This window comes from Leptodactylus fuscus, chromosome 6 (assembly GCF_031893055.1).
Source record: "Leptodactylus fuscus isolate aLepFus1 chromosome 6, aLepFus1.hap2, whole genome shotgun sequence".
Classification (NCBI taxonomy): domain Eukaryota; kingdom Metazoa; phylum Chordata; class Amphibia; order Anura; family Leptodactylidae; genus Leptodactylus; species Leptodactylus fuscus.
This window is the reverse complement of record NC_134270.1, coordinates 37429953-37451578: the sequence shown is the minus strand read 5'-3', so window position 1 is coordinate 37451578 and position 21626 is coordinate 37429953. Positions and strand designations below refer to the sequence as shown.

Genomic DNA, 21626 nt, shown 5'->3' with positions numbered 1-21626 from the left:
GCAAACCAGACATTCACCAACCAAACAACAGCCAACCACCAAACCAAAAACCCCAACAGATGATAACCAAGGCCGAGATAAAGGCGACCACGGAGGCAAACAAAGAGCGGTACATTGAAGAATGGAGAAACGAAATAAATAACTCCAAGAAACTCACCGTGTACCAATCCCTACAAAGGGACTACACCATGGCCACCTACCTGGAGAGAATACGCCACCCCAAGCACAGACAGACCCTGAGCCGGTACAGACTGAGCGCCCACAACCTAGAGATAGAGACGGGGCGATACAGACAGACGTACAAGCCACGGGAGAACAGACTGTGCCAGCACTGTGACCAGGGGGCCCTAGAAGACGAGACCCACTTCCTGCTACACTGCACCAAATACTCAGCTGTGAGGGCCGTCTACTACCAAAGACTCTCTGCCCACATCCCAGACTTCATATCTGCAGACGAGAAGAGGAAACTCTACATCCTACTGGGAGAAGAAGAGGCCACTGTGGAGATCGCTGCCCAATACGTGTCCAGCTGTCACCAAACCAGAGGAAGATGAGACTCCACGGACTGTTATATTTATCCCAATACACCCGCCCCACTCCCACCTCCAACCCCCCCATATAGCAGTCACCAACGAAGAGGAAGATGAGACTCCATGGACTGTTATATTTATCCCAATACACCCGCCCCACCCCACCCCCACCTTCAACCCCACCTCCCCATATAGCGGTCACCAACGAAGAGGAAGATGAGACTCCATGGACTGTTATAACCCAAACCATCCCCCCATACCCACCCAACCCAACTCCCCCCCCCCCCCCCCGCCCACTTTACTAGCTTTGGCAATGCCAAATACCTATTCGGACGTGCCAATAAAGCATTTTTTGATTTGATTTGCTATGCTGACTGTTCTAATCATGGGCGATTAACCACTTACATGCCAAGGTCAAATGTGAGTGGTTAGTTTTACTGTCCCCATAATGATTGGTAACAGGATGCCCCTCCATTGCCCCAAGAGCTCCCAGGCCTGCACCAGGCTTCAATGCTTACATAGAGAATCTGCCATAGTAACATATCTGTCCCGTCAGTTTCCTCCACACAGTAACTGTGCCATCAGTTTTTGGGCCACTGCCTCCCTCCACAGAATCCCTTCGTGACTATATACTGCTGACAACTGTTCCTATTGGCCTTCAAAGGTTAATTTTCTCTTTTCTATCAAAGGTTGTCTATCATAAATCTGCTTCACCTTTCTCGCTCCAGAACACCAGAGGGTAGAAGTGATAAATTTACAATGCACAGACGACCGCCATCAAAGAAAATCAAAAAGAAGGTCAAAGAAGTTTAACCAGCCATACCTTAGGTTCACACTAGCACTTCTTCGTCCAGGTCCAGATCTAACGGAGAGGCCGGCAGCTAATACTGCAGTTACACCAATCCTATATAATGGGGTGCTTCGGTTGTCCATTGTTTTGAAACTGAAAGCAGCTTTATATCCACACATGTCCACATTCATATCAATGTCTGTCAATGGGGGCTATTCACATGACCGATATTTTGACATTATAATGGATCCTCCCATACATTGTGACGTTTGGTGAATACGGCCAACCCAAAATGCAATGGCCATGAAAAATGTATATTTGCACAGTTATTTTACACTACAGTCGTGTGACTAAAGGCTTAGTGAGTATGATGTTTGGCCCCCTCCTCTGGCTGAGCCCCTAAGACTCCAGGATCCAGGCATAACTCTGCATCCCCTCTATCTATGCCCCTGAACAACAGATTACATTCAACCGTGTGTCAATAGCCGAAAATATGGATTAATTGACCTATTCCTTCTAGACGTCCTTCCTCTGGTATGAATAGATCACCATCTAAGGGGGCATTCACATGGAGGAAAATGGTATTTGGTGTGGAATTTCAGCGCTGAAAAAAAGCCTCCCATTCATTGACTTCAATGGGTTCCGTTTTCTGCTAGCAATGTGGAGTCAATGGGAGGCCTTTTTTTTAGCGCTGAAATTCTACACCAAATTCCTCGCCATTTTCCTGGTTCATTCACACAATAATGTCAGGTTTGGTTTTTGCCACCATTTCTCCATAATAATGGCAAAGCTTCAGCGGTTTCGCCTCAATTTCGGAAAAAAAGCTGTAAAGCACATCATCCATTATACAGATAAAAAGAATGAATGCGCAAAAAGAATCATAAAAATCATTGTCTGAGGTAAATAAATATATAAAGGGTTTATGGAAGTAGAAAGTCGAATAAATTTCCGAGCAGCAGATTGCAGTAGAAGGTCCCAGGGTTATGAAAAGTAAAACGTGTCCACGCCCTGTTGTTTTGCATATGATTTGTCGCCCGTGCATTGTACACAGCTCAGCTCAGTGGAAATCTTCTTGCAAACATTAATATAAATATCTAAATCCAGCAATGCAACATAATAAGACGTGACGGGGGGATTGTACCCCGCTGGCCCACCACGGCCCCTGCTCTTTCTATTTGGCTGTGTCCTCTGCCTGCCTGTACCATTGTACTTGTCACTGTTTGCTGGGAGGTTGTCAGGTACACAAACCACAGGCTCCCGGCCTCACAATAAGCCGCCTCAATCTCCACTGGTAAAACCGGCTTTTATGTTCTAAATAGAGAGGGGAGGAGAAGGCGAGGGACCATGGAAACACTAAACAGGGATCCTGCAGTCACAATAAGTGGACTTTAGGACATGGATCCCTCATCAGTTACTTGCATCTGCGAGCTGTGCGACTGTGGGTGAGCTATATACAGTATATATGTCTATATACCCAGTGAATGTATTCTAGAGTACAAGGCTCTGTTATATACAAGTCCATCAGTGCAGCACAGAATAGGCCTATATAATCTACCTATATAATCTATATATCACACGCAAACGTTCCAGAAGTCATACAATGCCTGTAAAATCTGGTTATAACAAAGCAACGTTTTAGATGTAGTTTGTTACGAGAGGCAATAAATACCCCCGTATGGCTGTAACAAGCAGAGAGCAGCTGGATGGAAGATGGATACACCCATGGTCACCACATCTGTGTATGTCATCGCTTCTTCAACCCCATAACTTTTTGGATTACTGCTGGTCTGTGACATCATTGTATGTTTATTTATACTGTGATGTCACAATCTACATGATGACCTTCCTTGTGTGCCTTATTTCTGTGCTATCATATCACGTTGTGCATTATACCCGTACTGTGACATCACTGTGTGTATTATCCCCGTACTGTGACATCACTGTGTGTATTATCCCCGTACTGTGACATCACTGTGTGTATTATCCTGTACTGTGACATCACTGTGTGTATTATCCCCGTACTGTGACATCACTGTGTGTATTATCCTGTACTGTGACATCACTGTGTGTATTATCCCTGTACTGTGACATCACTGTGTGTATTATCCCTGTACTGTGACATCACTCTGTGTATTATCCCTGTAGTGTGACATCACTGTGTGTATTATCCCTGTACTGTGACATCACTGTGTGTATTATCCCTGTACTGTGACATCACTGTGTGTATTATCCCTGTACTGTGACATCACTGTGTGTATTATTCCTGTACTGTGACATCACTGTGTGTATTATCCTGTACTGTGACATCATTATGTACATTATCCCTGTACTGTGACATCACTGTGTGTATTATCCCTGTACTGTGACATCACTGTGTGTATTATCCCTGTACTGTGACATCACTGTGTCTATTATCCCTGTACTGTGACATCACTGTGTGTATTATCCCTGTACTGTGACATCACTGTGTCTATTATCCCTGTACTGTGACATCACTATGTACATTATCCCTGTACTGTGACATCACTGTGTGTATTATCCCTGTACTGTGACATCACTGTGTGTATTATCCCTGTACTGTGACATCACTGTGTGTATTATCCTGTACTGTGACATCACTGTGTTTATTATCCCTGTACTGTGACATCACTGTGTGTATTATCCCTGTACTGTGACATCACTGTGTGTATTATCCTGTACTGTGACATCACTGTGTTTATTATCCCTGTACTGTGACATCAATGTGTGTATTATTCCTGTACTGTGACATCACTGTGTGTATTATCCCTGTACTGTGATATCACTGTGTGTATTATCCTGTACTGTGACATCACTGTGTTTATTATCCCTGTACTGTGACATCAATGTGTGTATTATTCCTGTACTGTGACATCACTGTGTGTATTATCCCTGTACTGTGACATCACTGTGTGTATTATCTCTGTACTGTGACATCACTGTGTGTATTATCTCTGTACTGTGACATCACTGTGTGTATTATCTCTGTACTGTGACATCACTGTGTGTATTATCCCTGTATTGTGACATCACTGTGTCTATTATCCCTGTACTGTGACATCAATGTGTGTATTATTCCTGTACTGTGACATCACTGTGTGTATTACCCCTGTACTGTGACATCAATGTATGTATTATCCCTGTACTGTGACATCACTGTGTACATTATCCCTGTACTGTGACATCACTGTGTGTATTATCCCTGTACTGTGACATCACTGTGTGTATTATCCCTGTACTGTGACATCACTGTGTATATTATCTCTCTACTGTGACATCACTGTGTGTATTATCCCTGTACTGTGACATCACTGTGTGTATTATCCCTGTACTGTGACATCACTGTGTGTATTATCCCTGTACTGTGACATCACTGTGTGTATTATTCCTGTACTGTGACATAACTGTGTGTATTATCCCTGTGCTGTGACATCACTGTGTGTATTATTCCTGTACTGTGACATAACTGTGTGTATTATTCCTGTACTGTGACATCACTGTGTGTATTATCCCTGTACTGTGACATCACTGTGTACATTATCCCTGTACTGTGACATCACTGTGTGTATTATCTCTGTAATGTGACATCACTGTGTGTATTATCCCTGTACTGTGACATCACTGTGTCTATTATCCCTGTACTGTGACATCACTGTGTCTATTATCCCTGTACTGTGACATCACTGTGTCTATTATCCCTGTACTGTGACATCACTGTGTGTATTATCTCTGTACTGTGACATCACTTTGTGTATTATCCCTGTACTGTGACATCACTGTGTGTATTATCTCTGTACTGTGACATCACTGTGTGTATTACCCCTGTACTGTGACATCACTGTGTGTATTATCCCTGTACTGTGACATCACTTTGTGTATTATCCCTGCACTGCGACATCACTGTTATTAAATGCAGCTGAAAGACACGAAAAAAAACACTTTTTTCCCCCACAATGTTTTTTTCTCAGTTTTTGCTGTTTTTCTCTGCAGTTTTCCCCTATTAAATGTAAAGTGACAGTGCTCGTGGTTATGCCGCTAATATTACCATGCTGCGATTTTATAGAAGAAATGAGTTTTCCAAAAAGCAGATTTTCCGCAGCTTTTTTCCCCCCTCACTGTGTGGATGAGATTAAATGAAATCTCATCCATTTTGCTAGGACAATAGAACAAAGCGTTATTTTCCACTGCAATTCCGCAGCCGCCAGCCACATTGCATTTCTGCAGCGTAGGGCTTTAATAAAGACGCATACGGTATTTTATGTCATTATTTTTTTTACTTTATACTTTGCTTTTTGCAGTATAAAGCCCTGGCACAACCATCCCCCCTGAACTAGTGTTTCCCAATTTTGTAGGGCACTTTGCCAAATCATAGTGAGAATGATATGACTGAGGATACAGAGGTGACGTGACTGTTCTCGAGTGCAATGGGCACAATATGTTCACGGTCTCTAAACTTTTATGTTTTCGCTTGTTCTATAGCCGGCACAAACATCACAAGGACTGCAAAAAACAGCAGCGTGTTCAGCGCAGACGGACAAATGGCGAATGCTTTATCTCTCACTATAAGGCCACGTTCAACCTTCCAAAAAGTGAGTGATGATTTTTTTTTATTAGATGAAAGTATGATGGATCAAATTTATCCTACAGTATCAGGATTATACAGAGCAACATGTCTCACAAGTGTCATATATACGACTAGCAACCCTTGTTCCTAGAATTTACAGTCAGCTAAGCTTCAAAGTGCCTATTGGAGGTCTATGCCGGAGGATTTCCCATTGTATACCTCCGATGGTTGCCTTGGTATAAGTATGTAGTAGCATCCATTATTCATAAGCTTCTATGTTAGAATCATCACCACCCTGTTCCAGAAAGTCCCAAACTGAAGAAGGCGAGATCACTCAGTAGCAAACGGTTATAGTGACAGTGCCATGTCACACAATGAAATAGGTTATTGGCGTATACATAGCAATGAACGGACACAGAGTCGGACATGCAGTACTCTGTGTCCAGTTTAAAAAAACGTTTTTGCCGCGGAGAGCATAAAACGCTCACCGGCGCTCACGGCCGGACTCGGCATGACAGGTTTTCGTCTTCTGCATGCAGAAGACGGAAACCTAAGAACGGACTGCCGAATGCTAGTGTGAACCCAGCGTCAGCCATCTTTTTCAGTGTGGCCTGTTGGGGGAGCAGTATATCAGCCAGGGACAGAAATAGACTTGACAGGCTGATCAGAAGGGCCAGCTCTGTCCTAGGGAGCCCTTTGGACCCAGTACAGGTGGTGGGTGACAGAAGGATACTGTCTGTGGTGAGCTCCATGCGGGAGAACAAATCCCACCCCATGTATGGGACCCTGATGGCACTTGGCAGCACTGTAAGTGACCGTCTGCTTCACCCCAACTGTGAGAAGGAGCGCTATTAGAGATCCTTCCTCCCAACCGCAATCAAGCTGTATAATCTACATCAGACCAAGCGAAGAGAGAGAGAGCTAAATGATCCTGAAGACTTCCTTCCTTCCCTTCCTTTCCCTCCCTCCCTTCCCTTCCCCTCCCTCCCTTCCCTTCCCTTCCCTTCCTCCCTCCCTCCCTCCCCTTCCTCCCTCCCTTCCTCTCTTTCGTTTTCCTTTCTCAGCCTATATGTGTCTCCTTCTGTAATATATTACTGTGTATTATCCTGTATCTGTAATACTATGCTGCTGTAACATGCTGAAATTTCCCCACTGTGGGACTATTACAGAATTATCTTATCTTACCTTAAATTAGGACTTGGTAGATGGGAGTTATATTGTCTTATATAATGCCCAGTACCGGCAATGCCTATGAAATATAATCATTAAACTCCAAATCTGTAAAGGACTTTTTATGCTATTTCAATAAATCAATGTAGCCCAAAATCATAATAGATTCATACCTAAAGACGTCAGCGGATCAGAAGACAAATGTTGTAGATGTATTGCCAAGTAAATAGATTGGGCACCTTAGGCCACACATTAATATGTATTATATAGTGGTATTATTTCCTGTAATTCTTCCCGTCTTGGCTATAACATTAGGATGTCGGGCATCTTTAATACAAATGTGTACATGAAATCTCTTACTGTAGCTGCCAATGATTAAAATTCCTGGCTGGTTGGTGTTGTAGCTAACATTCCCGGCCTAGCCATACCAATAGGCCTTAGGCATAACACATGGCTGTACTATGGATCTGTGCTGTAAATATATGTCCTACAGGCCCATAAAGAACCTCTGTGAGATTTTGCTTTCATATGGCATGTACCAAGGCATTTGTTCTGATGGTACCATCACATCCAGGCATCATATGGCAGACTATGAAGACCCCAATGCTCCACAATAGTAGACAATCAGTATGCCGCCACCAAGGGTCCTGGCACATGGTGAAGGCCAGTCTTACAAGAGCCTGTGTTTCACGTCATATGAATATATATAAATTCTCGATAGCAAAGCTATTCATCACTAGAACTGGGGTCCTAAGCCCCCTGTTCATTCTCGCTACAGGACCACAGTGAGGAGGAGGTGAAATAGGGCATGAGCCCTGCCACTCCGTTCTAAGTCTAGATCACTTAGCTTTTGCAGCAAAATTTATGATACAATTAAAAGCGGAGAAGTCCATGGACTACATAGCTGAAGAGGGGTGAGGTATTTTGCAAGGAACCTCATTTTATATAATGCAATATTTTACTAGGTTACCTTATTTTTGTTTTTTGCTGCAACAGATCCTGGATCTCAAGTTTCTTAATATATGACCGTGTATCACTACAGCAAATACTACCTTAGGCTGAAGCCCCACGTTGCAGAAATGCAGCTTTTTTTGTTGCAGATTTTGTTGCAGTTTTTTTGAGCCAAGGCCAGTAGTGGAATGAAAAGAAGGGTGAGGTATAAGAACTTCCTATATATTTCCCATTCTTGGCTTTGACGCAAAAAAATGCAGCAAAATCTGCAACAAAAAATGTTGCATTTCCACAACGTGGTGCCTTAGTCTATAAGTAAACAGCACTGTTTCTTACACAGATGTTCCTCCGAGAAGCAGTAAAAGACCCCTCCATACCCCTGTCCCTCGCAACCTACCGCCCATGAACTTGACTACCACACAGAGGACTGAATTCATACCGAGGCCCTTAGAGGGAAAGCTCAAGCCATATATACCTCCTGTAAGTCTGATCATTGTATATACTGTATAAATGCATCCCAAACTATTTCCTGTATACTAAGAAATCCAATATACAGTCCTATGAAAAAGTTTGGGCACCCCTATTAATCTTAATCATTTTTAGTTCTAAATATTTTGGTGTTTGCAGCAGCTATTTCAGTTTGATATATCTAATAACTGATGGACACAGTAATATTTCAGGATTGAAATGAGGTTTATTGAACTAACAGAAAATGTGCAATATGCATTAAACCAAAATTTGAGCGGTGCAAAAGTATGGGCACCTCAACAGAAACGTGACATTAATATTTAGTAGATCCTCATTTTACAAAGATAACAGCCTCTAGTCGCTTCCTGTAGCTTTTAATCAGTTCCTGGATCCTGGATGAAGGGATTTTGGACCATTCCTCTTTACAAAACAATTCAAGTTCAGTTAAGTTTGATGGTCGCTGAGCATGGACAGCCCGCTTCAAATCATCCCACAGATGTTCAATGATATTCAGGTCTGGGGACTGGGATGGCCATTCCAGAACATTGTAATTGTTTCTCTGCATGAATGCCTGAGTCGATTTGGAGCAGTGTTTTGGATCATTGTCTTGCTCTAATATCCATCCCCGGCGTAACTTCAACTTCGTCACTGATTCTTGAACATTATTCTCAAGATTCTGCTGATACTGAGTGGAATCCATGCGACCCTCAATTTTAACAAGATTCCCGGTGCCGGCATTTGTCACACAGCCCCAAAGCATGATGGAACCTCCACCACATTTTACAGTGGGTAGCAAGTGTTTTTCTTGGAATGCTGTTTTTTTTTTATGCCATGCATAACGCCTTTTTGTATGACCAAACAACTCAATCTTTTTTCATCAGTCCACAGGACCTTCTTCCAAAATGAAGCTGGCTTGTCCAAATGTGCTTTTGCATACCTCAGGCGACTCTGTTTGTGGCGTGTTTGCAGAAACGGCTTCTTTCTCATCACTCTCCCATACAGCTTCTCCTTGTGCAAAGTGCGCTGTATAGTTGACCGATGCACAGTGACACCATCTGCAGCAAGATGATGCTGCAGCTCTTTGGAGGTGGTCTGTGGATTGTCCTTGACTGTTCTCACCATTCTTCTTCTCTGCCTTTCTGATATTTTTCTTGGCCTGCCACTTCTGGGCTTAACAAGAACTGTCCCTGTGGTCTTCCATTTCCTTACTATGTTCCTCACAGTGGAAACTGACAGGTTAAATCTCTGAGACAACTTTTTGTATCCTTCCCCTGAACAACTATGTTGAACAATCTTTGTTTTCAGATCATTTGAGAGCGGGCTGTCCATGCTCGATGACCATCAAACTGAACTGAACTTGAATTGTTTTGTAAAGAGGAATGGTCCAAAATACCTTCATCCAGGATCAAGGAACTGATTAAAAGCTACAGGAAGCGACTAGAGGCTGTTATCTTTGCAAAAGGAGGATCTACTAAATATTAATGTCACTTTTCTGTTGAGGTGCCCATACTTTTGCACCGCTCAAATTTTGGTTTAATTCATATTTCACATTTTCTGTTAGTACAATAAACCTCATTTCAATCCTGAAATATTACTGTGTCCATCAGTTATTAGATATATCAAACTGAAATGGCTGTTGCAAACACCAAAATATTTAGAACTAAAAATTATTAAGATTAATAGGGGTGGCCAAACTTTTTCATAGGACTGTATGTCTGTCTTGTGTGAAACACATTGCTGCCGCCAGGAAAATAACATAATATTGTATGAAGATCCTACATGTCTGTATAACTGTATACTTCTGGTATGAAATATACTCTTTATCTTATACATAGGATGGCTACTATCAGAGGCCTGAGGATCCCCTGCTGGACCAGACAATTTACAGCCTTCACTATCCTCCTAAAGAAACAGAAAGGACTATGGCCATGCGTCCCCCAGATAACCTGCGACCATTACCCCCCTCAAATATTCAACATAGCACAACAAATAAGGAACAGTACAAGGAATGGAAAGCAGAGCGACAACTACATTATGGAGAACGACCGGCTCTTGCAGGTACCAAGATACGAGGGTTCTATGACCAGGACATACCAGGCAAAAGATCACAACACCATGAAGTAGTGGCAGGTTCGTAGCTATAGGGGATGCAGATTTAGCTGTTACTACAGGGCCCTGCTGTCTGAGGGGGCCCAAAGACTTCATTACAGCTTAATAAGACATCAGCATTATACATAGCTCATCTGGGGGCCCTGTTACAGATTTTTTTTTTATTAGCGTCCAGAAGCTTCTAGGTACACCTCTGACTAGAGGATAGATAGCAGCTTCATGAAAAAACTGCTCATAAGTCGTCTGCTTCCAATTCAGATGGTGATCACCTTAGTACTATAGGGATTATATGCTGTGCAATATAACGTATACACACAGTAAAGAATATGGATTATTGCAATGACTTGATAGGGTTGAGCCGATCTTGAGATTTCAGGATCGATTTTAAAATCCCATTTCTGATCATTTTCCTGTGATCGTGAAATTTGCTCGAGTGCCGATCGGGATCCGATCTTTCACGATCCTGATCGCTCAACCCTAGTCACTGAGTGTTATAACTCCAGGGCTACTATCTATCAGAAGGATGGAGGAACTGAGACCTTCTATGTACAGAAGAAGCCCTATGGTGGCAGCAGCATCTAATATACATGGAGAGCCAGCTGTGCATGTGCAGTCTTTCCATTATAGACTACGGTTGAATAATAGAATAGCAACAGAGACTAAAATGATAGCACAACTGGACAATTGCACATATTATATTTTTGGTGCATTGTCTTCTTAGAGAGTCTGTATGGAATATCCCTGACTTTACAAGATGGCATGGTGACTAGTCAGTGTATATGTTCACAGTAAACCAACCTGTTCACCCTGTCACACAACGCGTGATAGATGCTGTTCTGTAAAAATTTAGAAAAACCATACATATTGCATGCGAAAATGGTACAACAAACTCCATGGAGGAGCAAGTCACCAGTTCTCCTAAACACCTACAATGACACCATAAATCATCACGTCCCCTGTCGGGCTCAGTAACATGGATTTGTCTAATAATTAAATGACAGAGATTTTTCCATTCATTTCTGATACGTGGCAGGTTCTTTGCTGTTTCCCGGGGATATTTGTGACATGAAGACGACAACCCAAGATCATTTTGTAGAGAAGAAATTGAAGAGGGTGGAACCAATAAAAGCTTCACAAGATCATCTGGCCATGGAGGGTGAATACGATCTACCCACTAATATTAATATTACAATGCTGTGTTATGTTATGATCTGAAACCAATGGCTGCTATGCTTTCCAAAGGAAACTTTCCAAAAAACACTGTGTGATTCAGGAGACCCTATACAACAGACTCCCTTTAGCAGCACAAGGATTGGACATGTTGAAATCCAACAGCCCAATCCTTCCTTTTCCCCTACATCTGTTCCGGAGTAAAGTTAGGACTCCCCCATACATGTTATATAGTTTGACAATTTTGCCTAAATTGGGGGTTTGGAAAACATTAAACTAATATATATGGCTGCCTTTCGCATACTTACCAATGTCTGTGTGTGATAGGGTTACCATTTATAGGAGAGTAACCGAATCCTTAAAGATGCAGAAATTGTGGCCCCAGCTGTATATTTTAGGCACAGAAGGACAGATTTATTATGCCTTGTACGTCAATTTTCTGGCATACACTGCATTAAAAGTCATTAAAAAAAATTGCGCAATTTTTTGCACAAAATTAGCAACTTTTTCTTTTTTTTGACATGGTGAGGGCGTGAAGTGGGTTGTGCTGATGATACTGGAAATGATATTGGAAATCTATGCCAACTATGAGATGGCGTAATATTTCTCCAGGCACATGGCAAGGGGGTAATGAAGACTGGCACTTAGTGCTGTACTGTCTGAACATGGCTGGAAGATGAATCAAAGATCTTTGGTCCATATCAGACCAATATGGAAAGCGACACATGATAGCTGAGAGAGCCTTTTACAGATATTGTCAGGGGCCAAGATACTGTTCTGCTGATTCCTATCTTTTAATGAGTTGTCTTTTTTGTAAAAAAGCGAAGAAACGTCAAATGTTGCAGTGAATAAGTTGGCAATGGTCACATGCAAAAATCGCTGGGACCACCCTCAGTGCCGAGCATTCTTGAACAATCCCTTTAAGAATAAAGCAAAAAACACGAAAATAATCTTTTAACCAAGAGACAATACAAAGTCAACGTGTCCCAAATCTTATCTGTATTGTCAATATCCCAGTATTGTAATAAGAGAACAATATTGGCAGCTTGTTTCACACCACACCTGTAATATTCACATATCTGCTGCGACATAACTGCAGGACAAGGTTTGTACCAAGCTGACAACTCATAAGCCAGTCGCAACGCAGACACAATATCTACTTGTGCCATAGGTGAACACTATATGACTACAACCCATCAGTCTACGTATCATCCTCTGCCACTGGAAAAGAAACAAATGGCCAAGGAATCTCTTCCGAAAAATGTCATGAAGCGATTTCCAGTGGAACTGGTCACCAAGTACCAAAGTGACTTTTCTGGCAGCCATACCATTGAGCCCAACAGGCCAGTTCGTCCACCCGCTGACAACCTTACTGTGAACCCATTTTACAGGTAACAAGGTAAACCAGGCATGCAACAAATAGGGCAGAAATGAACAATCTCTTATTGCAATTCCTCTTTTTCATCAGCAATGACTTTCAGACGGTTCAAAGAGTAACTTACCCTGGCTGGAATCCATTGTTGCATCCTCGGCCTGAGCCAGCTCAGTTAAAGGAAGAGTTGACCGCCATGGATAAAGAACGGGGAGGACAGGTGGATGGAAATACCGTAACAAAGGTTGGGTCTTCTGCTTTTCTTAAATAAATTTCATTCTACGTCTTACATTAGAATGCAGTAGATAATCTGATTCCTCCATATTCCTCAATTCTCCAGATCTGTACATTCATGGAGATCTTGGTAGAGCATATCCATAAAGGGGTTCTCCAGTTTGCATGGTTAGAAAGGTTCCTTGACAATAAGCTGATCACAAAGTACCCCTGTGCTAGGATTCCCAATGATCCTGGGCCCCAGACTGCAGAAACTTTATACATGTAATAGAAATAATATCCTAAATAGCCAAATTTTGATTCTGGTTAATGGCGATCCTTCTGTCTAAGGCTTTATTAACCTTGTTTGCATCCCATATGTAATTCTGTAGCTTGCATTTCTGCCTCATGAGCTGCAGCCCAAGGAACCAGTAAAACGACCGCGATCAGTTCTCCGCCCAATAAATGCTAAATTTGATGGCACCACCCATAGCAAAAGTGTGTTCAAGGATTGGGGCATTCAGCCACGGGAGCGTTACGGTGACCCCATGGATGGTGTCTCAATGAGACCTTTGGTGAGCCTACATCATTGCATGTAACACGATTACAGTGTATGAGGTCCTGATTCTATATATTGTAATCCACAGCATCTTGTTACCGTCTTTAGGCAAAGCTTGACTCAGAGACCACGACAGGGAGCACGTTCATAGCTAAAAAGGGAGAACCTATGAAGAAGCATAAGCCAGCAAAGGACAACTTAGTGTTAACTGGAGACCAGGACTTCTGTACTGTGCACAAGGAGACGTACAGGTATAAAGATGGACATCAAAGAGGTTGTACAGCAAACATGGCTCAGCCCTTTCTGTATATTGACTTAGAATATATGCCATAAATGTCTGATAGATGGGAGTCACACCTCGCCCATAGGACTCGCACCTATCTCTGAAATGGGAGTCCCCATCTCCCCGCCCTGTCTGGTTCCTTGCTTGCTTGGCTCAACATTTAAAATTCCCATAGAAATAAATGAAGGGAGCTGAGCATATGCGACCACCTCTCCATTTACAGTGCCCAGTGGAAAGGAATGGGGACCCCCCTTCCGGAGATAGGTGCGGGTTCAAGAGGTACAACCAACATCTATCAGACATTCATGGCAGATACAGTTGAGGACATATAGGGGGAATTTTTTAAGACTCGCGCTTCCTACCCCAGTCGTAATCTATTTCCCTGCAGACGAGAGAATTATTAGGAGGCTTTGGCCTCTTCATGTTTCTCTTAATGGTGCCTTGTAGCAAAACTGAAATCTATGCCGGCCGGAGACCACAGATATCAGCTATAGATCACACCAATTTTATGGTACAAGTTACAGTAAAGCATATGGACAGAGGCGCCCCCTTCTGGCCCACTTTGATCCCTGCCCCACTGCTCCAACTTTTTGGAAAATGCAGCAGGACAAAGTAGTGCACTGAGTTTAATAAATTCCTTGTGGCAGAAAACTCAGGTGCTGAGTTTAATAAATTCCCCTCATACAATTACCAGCTTAGACTGACTCCATCACTAGACTGAACTCAGGGTTAGGGGGATATCGTCACTCCTTGGGGAGAGACCATCATTTAGGTGTGTGGAGACTTATTAAGCCTTTAGCACTCCACTGTGCAAGGGACCATGGGAAGAATATGCAAATCTGTCTTCCATGATGTAATTAGGAAGTCAGGTGCCTCAGTGTTGCAAACCAATAGCGCCCTCTATTGGTTTGCAACACAGAGGCACCTGACTTCCTAATTACATCATGGAAGACAGATTTGCCTATTCTTCCCACAGAAACGGTTTACATACTCCCATTTACAACAAGCAGCGATCTTGAAGATATGTAAGAACTATTGTGTGAATATTTACCAAGGACTTATTCACATGGCCATTTTATTTTTGAGGGCAAACATCCATGAAAAATAGGTGTATATGGATTTTGTATATGGATGGTTTTTTAAGACCATTTGTTCCATGGCCGAGTATCCTCCATCTTGTATCCGCTTGATGAATTCCAGATGGATGAATTCTGCCATTGTTTCTTTTTGACCCTACCCATGGATGTAACTCAGATGTCCATCCATTTTTATGTCTGTTAAAAAAACGACCTGTTCAGTTCTGTTGGGTCTTTGAATCCATCAAAACATGTCTATTTTTGTTGATCTGAATATTTTTTCTGTCCGTATATTTTCAATACACTCATTCACTCTCATTGTTCTTACAAAGACCATGTCACATAAGCCCTAAGGGTCAAACTTTGTATAATTTTTAATTCTCGTGTCTTGCTCGAATAACACAAGATATCTTGTCCATCTCTAACGCAGAACTCCAGAACTTCCTCCGTGCCGGATGCAGATGTTTCTAGAGCAACAGATGGCAATGAAGTCTTCTCAGCCGCAGAGGAGCCATTGAAGGGAAAAATAAGAAACCTTCCGTCATGTCGCCACTTACATTGTACCGTACATATATTTCAAAAACTAACGTGACCTCTGGAACCTGCACCGATCCTGAAAATGAAGGGGCCACAGACTCAGTGCTACATTCCCTTCTGCGGGGGGGTCCTGTGACAACCCAGCTGTGGCCTGATCTATTCACTTGTGTAGAGCTATACCAGTACTACAGCCCCTTCAGTATCAGGATCACTGGGGGTCCCAGACATCTGACAAGATGCCATCATTTCACAAGGTGGGATTAACCCTTTACATGTGTGTGGCTCTGATCAGTTGCTACTATGACTAAATATTAACATATCATTGCTCAAGACCCCGACCTCTAATATTATAGTACTATTGTTATATTATTGGATTGAAGTCGTTTCACCTTTAGATTTGCAATGAATGACACATCGGATAAGGAAGAGTTGTCTAACTTCTGGGGGGCCGACTGCTGGGACCCCAGTGATCACAAGAGTCTATAAATGCCTTATGCCAATGGGGTAGTAGTGTGTATACTCAGTCATGAATCCATTTACTTCCATGAGACTTCCAGAGATAGCCATCCTGGAGGACCTATGGGACCCATAGCACATGTTCTACTAGCCCGTAGCTATGCCCCTGGGAAAATCGGAGCCTGCTGGTAGGAAAATGTGCACATGAATACAGCGGGAAGCGGATCTTCATATGTGAACTAGGTGTGAGGTTTATAGAGCTAGAGATCAACCATAGAAGGAAAAATAAAGTCACCTATATCGTAAAATGATATATAAATCCGGTATTGCTTAAGAAGAAGAAGCTTGAAAAATGGGGTTTAATGTTCTAGTTTTCATGGATAGTCAATCTCAAATTCTAATCTTTTCACACTGTCATTTTGTGATGTCATTCCATCGCACCTCTTTTGCTAGAGATCCATATTACGTGCTTTACATTCTGTCTATAACACCTCCTATATGACTTCCTTGCCAGTTTATGTGCTGTCCCTCTATATCAGCTACATGTGCCAAGCTTAGCGTGATCTCTCAACAGCGCATGCGCAATCTGTCATTCACATGTATGCTGTGTTGTATTTCAGCACAAGGGCCAGACAACTACTTAGAGGTATCTGGGAGAAAAAAAAACAGAATGGGAAATCACACAGAAAGGAATATGTGAAAGTTCAGGGCTAAACAGCACGGCCCAGCACCAGAGCTGGTGATGAACACATGCGCTGTGCAGCAGCAGAACATAAAGGCAAATAAAGCATAGCAAATCTTTATTCTAGAAGAAAACATGTCTACTAAGCTTAAAGGGGTATTCCCACGTTGCATACTCACCAGTCTTCACTGCTGTAAAATCTTCTTTCTTCCTGGTTTCTTGCATCATTTGGTGGGCGGGGTTTAACATGCAACCTGCTGTTTAGCTCCGCCCCCAAATTAGCGTGTAGCTCTGCCCACCGCATAGCGTGATCCTATGGGGCGGGTGAAGGGCCTGTGATGTCATCAAAGGTCCTTAAACACTATATGCACAATATTGGACTATGAAGTACAAGCAGTAGCTACTCCATTCTGTGTTACATACAGAGACTGCCTGTCTCTGCCATAATGAACACAATAGACTTATAACTGGGAGAACAGAAGACGTTCAGAAATGAAAGCAGCTCCTCTCCCCTATATGAGAGCAGGAAGCTAGGTCACGTGGTGCAGACACAGGAATAGCTAGAAACACAGGCTGGCTCCCTGCACTTAGCCCCTCCTCCCTCCCCCCTGAGAGCAGTAGATACATCACTTGACTTTTGAGCAGATAAGTCAAGGCTGTGTCACCAATGAATTGAATAAAGTAAGATAGTGGACAAACAAAGCAGTTTTGCTGAAGCAATGTATTTAGGAAAAGTCTTACATCCACATTAACAAGCAGTATAGATAGGATCCTTGTGATGGGACAACCCCTTTAATAGGGATGTCAGAACTCCCACAAAACCTTTTAGTAGGATATTGTATCCCAAAGTTATCGGCCTACCAACTTTTCAACTTGTTATCTATTGTCTTTGGCCAGATTGATGCTATAGCAATACAATAGAGATCTATGGATGTATCACAACCTCATTGCGCGCTATAAGGACACACGTAAATCAAGTGAAAGACCCCTTTAAATAATCTTCGCCATAAACCAGATGGAGGGGAAAATATTCCTTTGGTCATGTATAACTGATGTGATTGTGACAGCTCGCTGTAAGCGCCAACTATTAAACACTGAAAATCAATAAAAACAAAATTGCTTTAAAAAACTCATTATAAAATAGAATGCGGCTGGCAGTAACAAATATGCCTATAAGGTAGTGTAGAGGCGGAATATAATATATGTGTGTATTAGTACCTAGAAGTTATGTAGGCAGCAGAGTCTGGCACATAGACAAGAAACTCCAACAACTAGGAGGCAATGAGATTTCTGGTCTATGTAGTAAGTGCAATGTAAATCAAATCAAATCAAATCAAAAAATGCTTTATTGGCACGTCCGAATAGGTATTTGGCATTGCCAAAGCTAGTAAAGTGGGTGGGTGGGGGGGGAGTTGGGTTGGGTGGGTGGTGGGTGGGTGGTGGGTATGGGGGGGGGGGGTTCGGTTATAACAGTCCATGGAGTCTCATCTTCCTCTTCGTTGGTGACTGCTATATGGGGAGGTGGGGGTGGGGGTGGGTGGGGCGGGTGTATTGGGATAAATATAACAGTCCATGGAGTCTCATCTTCCTCTGGTTTGGTGACAGCTGGACACGTATTGGGCAGCGATCTCCACAGTGGCCTCTTCTTCTCCCAGTAGGATGTAGAGTTTCCTCTTCTCGTCTGCAGATATGAAGTCTGGGATGTGGGCAGAGAGTCTTTGGTAGTAGACGGCCCTCATATCTGAGTATTTGGTGCAGTGTAGCAGGAAGTGGGTCTCGTCTTCTAGGACCCCCTGGTCACAGTGCTGGCACAGTCTCTTCTCCCGTGGCTTGTACGTCTGTATGTATATACGCCCATACAGGTAATGTGTGGAAAACCGAATTTCTAATGTGGAATCAAAATCTGATGATCAGAAGTATCACTATAATGCTGGATACACAACTGCAGAAATGTTATGCATTGCTAGAATGGTCTAGGTCACAGCTCATCATAATATAGCAAATTTTTTGTGTGTTTTTTTTCCTGATGTTATACTTGTGTGCTCAGATCTTAAAGGGGTTGTCCAAGATAAGATAAACATAGACATGTTTCCATAAGAACAGCTGGTTGGGGATGATATTGTAACTCGGCTCAGTTGCAGCAATGTGTCCATTTCTCATCCCAACCCACTTTTTACAAAAGCATCTAAAACCTGCAGCATGTCGACTATTGCTGCGGGTGCAATACAAATGTTGAATGTCGGGCCGTATCTTTCAATGGAAACTAGTCAAATTTTTTTTAGTTTTCTGCCACAGGTGAGTTCGCTGCAAGATGTCCCATGGGTTTCCATAGTCTTAAAGGTGTTTTCCGGGTAAATATTTTTTGAAAAAGTGTCTGTCAGTGCTATTAATGGGTTAATAAATGCAGCCATGTACCTTTAGCAGTATTTTGAGTGATTTTTGGGTGTTTCTGGGAGCTCCTGGTATCTCTGCTTTTGTTTACATGCTCTGCTTCCTGCTATGTAACTTCCTCGCTGCCCCCCCTTGTCCCTCTAGCTATCCCACCCCTCCCTACCTACCTACTCAGCCCAACCCCAAACCCATATTACATACTTACCCTCCACGCGTCTTCCTGTGAGATGGCACCTCTACCTCCTATACCGATTCAGTCTTCTCCTCCAACAATGATCCACCTCTACTGTGCATGCACAGTAAAGGTGAATTACCGGCAACGGTGCGCAGTGAAGAAGAAGACGCACCAAATCATTACAGAGGGAGGAGTCATCTTGCCAGAAGAAGCCTGGATGGTAATAAGGATAATGGGGTGGATGGGCGTTCGGAGGAAGAAATAGTATTGACTATCCGTTTCCAGAAATGGGGAAACTGATTGTCACCAAGGGTCCGCAAGTTCTCCAGAGTGTTCCACGTGAATGGATTGGTGAACTAGGACAGTCCCATAAAAGTGGGTGGAGAGGTGACCATGCATGCGCTCTATATGACATTGGAGTAAAGTCAGGACTCCTTACCTATACATTAGATGGTCCTGCCAAGATAGTCATAGGCTTTAATGCCAATAATCTAAGGTGTGTGACCAGCTTTGGAAACTAGAGCTAAGGGATCGTTCACACGGGGCAAGAGGGGGCGGATTTTGGAGCTGAATCCACCTCATAATCCGCCCCCTCACAATGGAGGTCTTTGTAGACCGCTAGTTTCCTTTTTTCCGTGAGCAGTATGTTCCCGCTCACGGAAAAAGAAGGGAGCTGCCCTTTCTTCAGGCGGATTCTGCAGCTGATTCAGCCACAGCGTCCGCGTCGCAACAGCACCCTCCGGACTAGGCCTATTCATTTGGGCCTACTCCGGAGCGGGAAGCCACAACAGTCGCGGCAGGTGCATTTTGGTCCTATTCTGACGGGGCTTCCTGTGTCCCAATCAGGACCAAAATACGCCATCCCGTGCCCCGTGTGAACAGGGCCTAAAGCTTCCAGAGTAAAATAAATTGAATATAAAAAGTCTGATAAAAGTGCTACAAAGGTAAATATAGTAATGTACACATTATCGGTGATCATATCCCTAATGCCTATGCCCCAAAGCAAAGTGATAGTTCCACCTTATAGGGGCTGTGAAGGTGACAACCAATATGACTGCACTTGTGTAATTTTTTTACAAAAAATAACCTCCAAACTACCAATATAGCTATAAGAAAAAGAAGTAAGCTTATGAAACTTTGTTGTCTGATTTACCAGTATTATAGGGAGGATATGTTCTAAGTTTACCGGAAAGTTATCCGTCTAGGACATTTGACTATAACAACCATGGAAATTATTTCACCCCTATGAAACGCATTGAGCGATTCACATAACTAACGCCAACCACCAATTCTATTATGATAAATCTGAGGCAAGAATACATTAGTGCACCTAAATAAGATTTCCTCCTTCACACTACAAAGAGGCCACTGACATCCCCCCGCTAGATTCTTGCAGTCATTTTATGGTCGAAGTTTTCCAATTCAGCTGTAAGTATATTAAATCGTATCACCCGGTATAATCCATTCCCAGGTGCAGATAGGTAAAATGTTTCCAGCCCTGTAAATGATCCCATCCTGTGTAACAAATCAATCCCGTGTTATTTTCATGGTGCATTATACATCACTGTAGCTGGAGAGGACTGAAGTAAGATGGTGGAAATTAACCCGACACAAGACGGATCGTCGCTTCGCTCATACCAGCCGTGACTAAGACTGGAATATCAGGCCGTTCTGAAGCGCCTTCAGTTTAATTTGTGATAACCTTCTTGGTCACCGTGTATTAGTATAGCAAGCAGGGGACGTATCATTGTGCACTATAATACTTCAATATTTCCACATTTCCTAGATATCATCCTGGAGACTACACATAAAGATGTTCAACTTTTTCTGTTCTGCAACAAAGTGCGCATGAGTATGCAAGGTGACAGATTTTACAGCACTGGCCCCCAGGATGCAACATTTGTTACCCATTTCCGCCATCATTTGATTGCTTGTGTAATACCTTGCAAATTTTTGCATTGCAATGTATTGCACATAGACAGGCACTGTATAACGCCCTGTAATAGGTACACAAAGATGTCTCTGTTGTTGGGGTCTTGAATAACAGAAGCGAACCACTAAAATATTGGTTACACATGGAGCTGAGAAGATCCCATCGACTATAATGGGGGC

The 21626-nt window shown here is 42.8% G+C and overlaps 1 protein-coding gene across 1 annotated transcript; it reads left to right on the top strand.

The window, feature by feature from the left end:
- The first annotated feature begins 2652 nt into the window (after positions 1 to 2652).
- On the top strand, positions 2653 to 15842 carry LOC142209484 (uncharacterized). Its single transcript, XM_075278478.1, has 10 exons — positions 2653 to 2762; positions 5818 to 5927; positions 8364 to 8503; positions 10327 to 10549; positions 11634 to 11756; positions 12942 to 13161; positions 13239 to 13386; positions 13748 to 13930; positions 14023 to 14165; positions 15704 to 15842. Exons 1-10 carry the CDS (start codon positions 2716 to 2718, stop codon positions 15789 to 15791), a joined length of 1425 nt encoding a protein of 474 aa, XP_075134579.1. The 5' UTR covers positions 2653 to 2715; the 3' UTR covers positions 15792 to 15842.
- The last annotated feature ends 5784 nt before the right edge of the window (positions 15843 to 21626 follow it).

What these genes read in the sequence shown, in the direction of transcription:
- LOC142209484 (XM_075278478.1), top strand. Translation starts at nt 2,716, where the DNA reads ATGGATCCCTCATCAGTTACTTGCATCTGCGAGCTGTGCGACTGTGG. An exon ending in CACGTTCAACCTTCCAAAAA is followed by an intron (nt 5,928 to 8,363) that starts GTGAGTGATGAT and finishes TTTCTTACACAG; the next exon opens with ATGTTCCTCCGAGAAGCAGT. An exon ending in GTGCACAAGGAGACGTACAG is followed by an intron (nt 14,166 to 15,703) that starts GTATAAAGATGG and finishes TCTCTAACGCAG; the next exon opens with AACTCCAGAACTTCCTCCGT.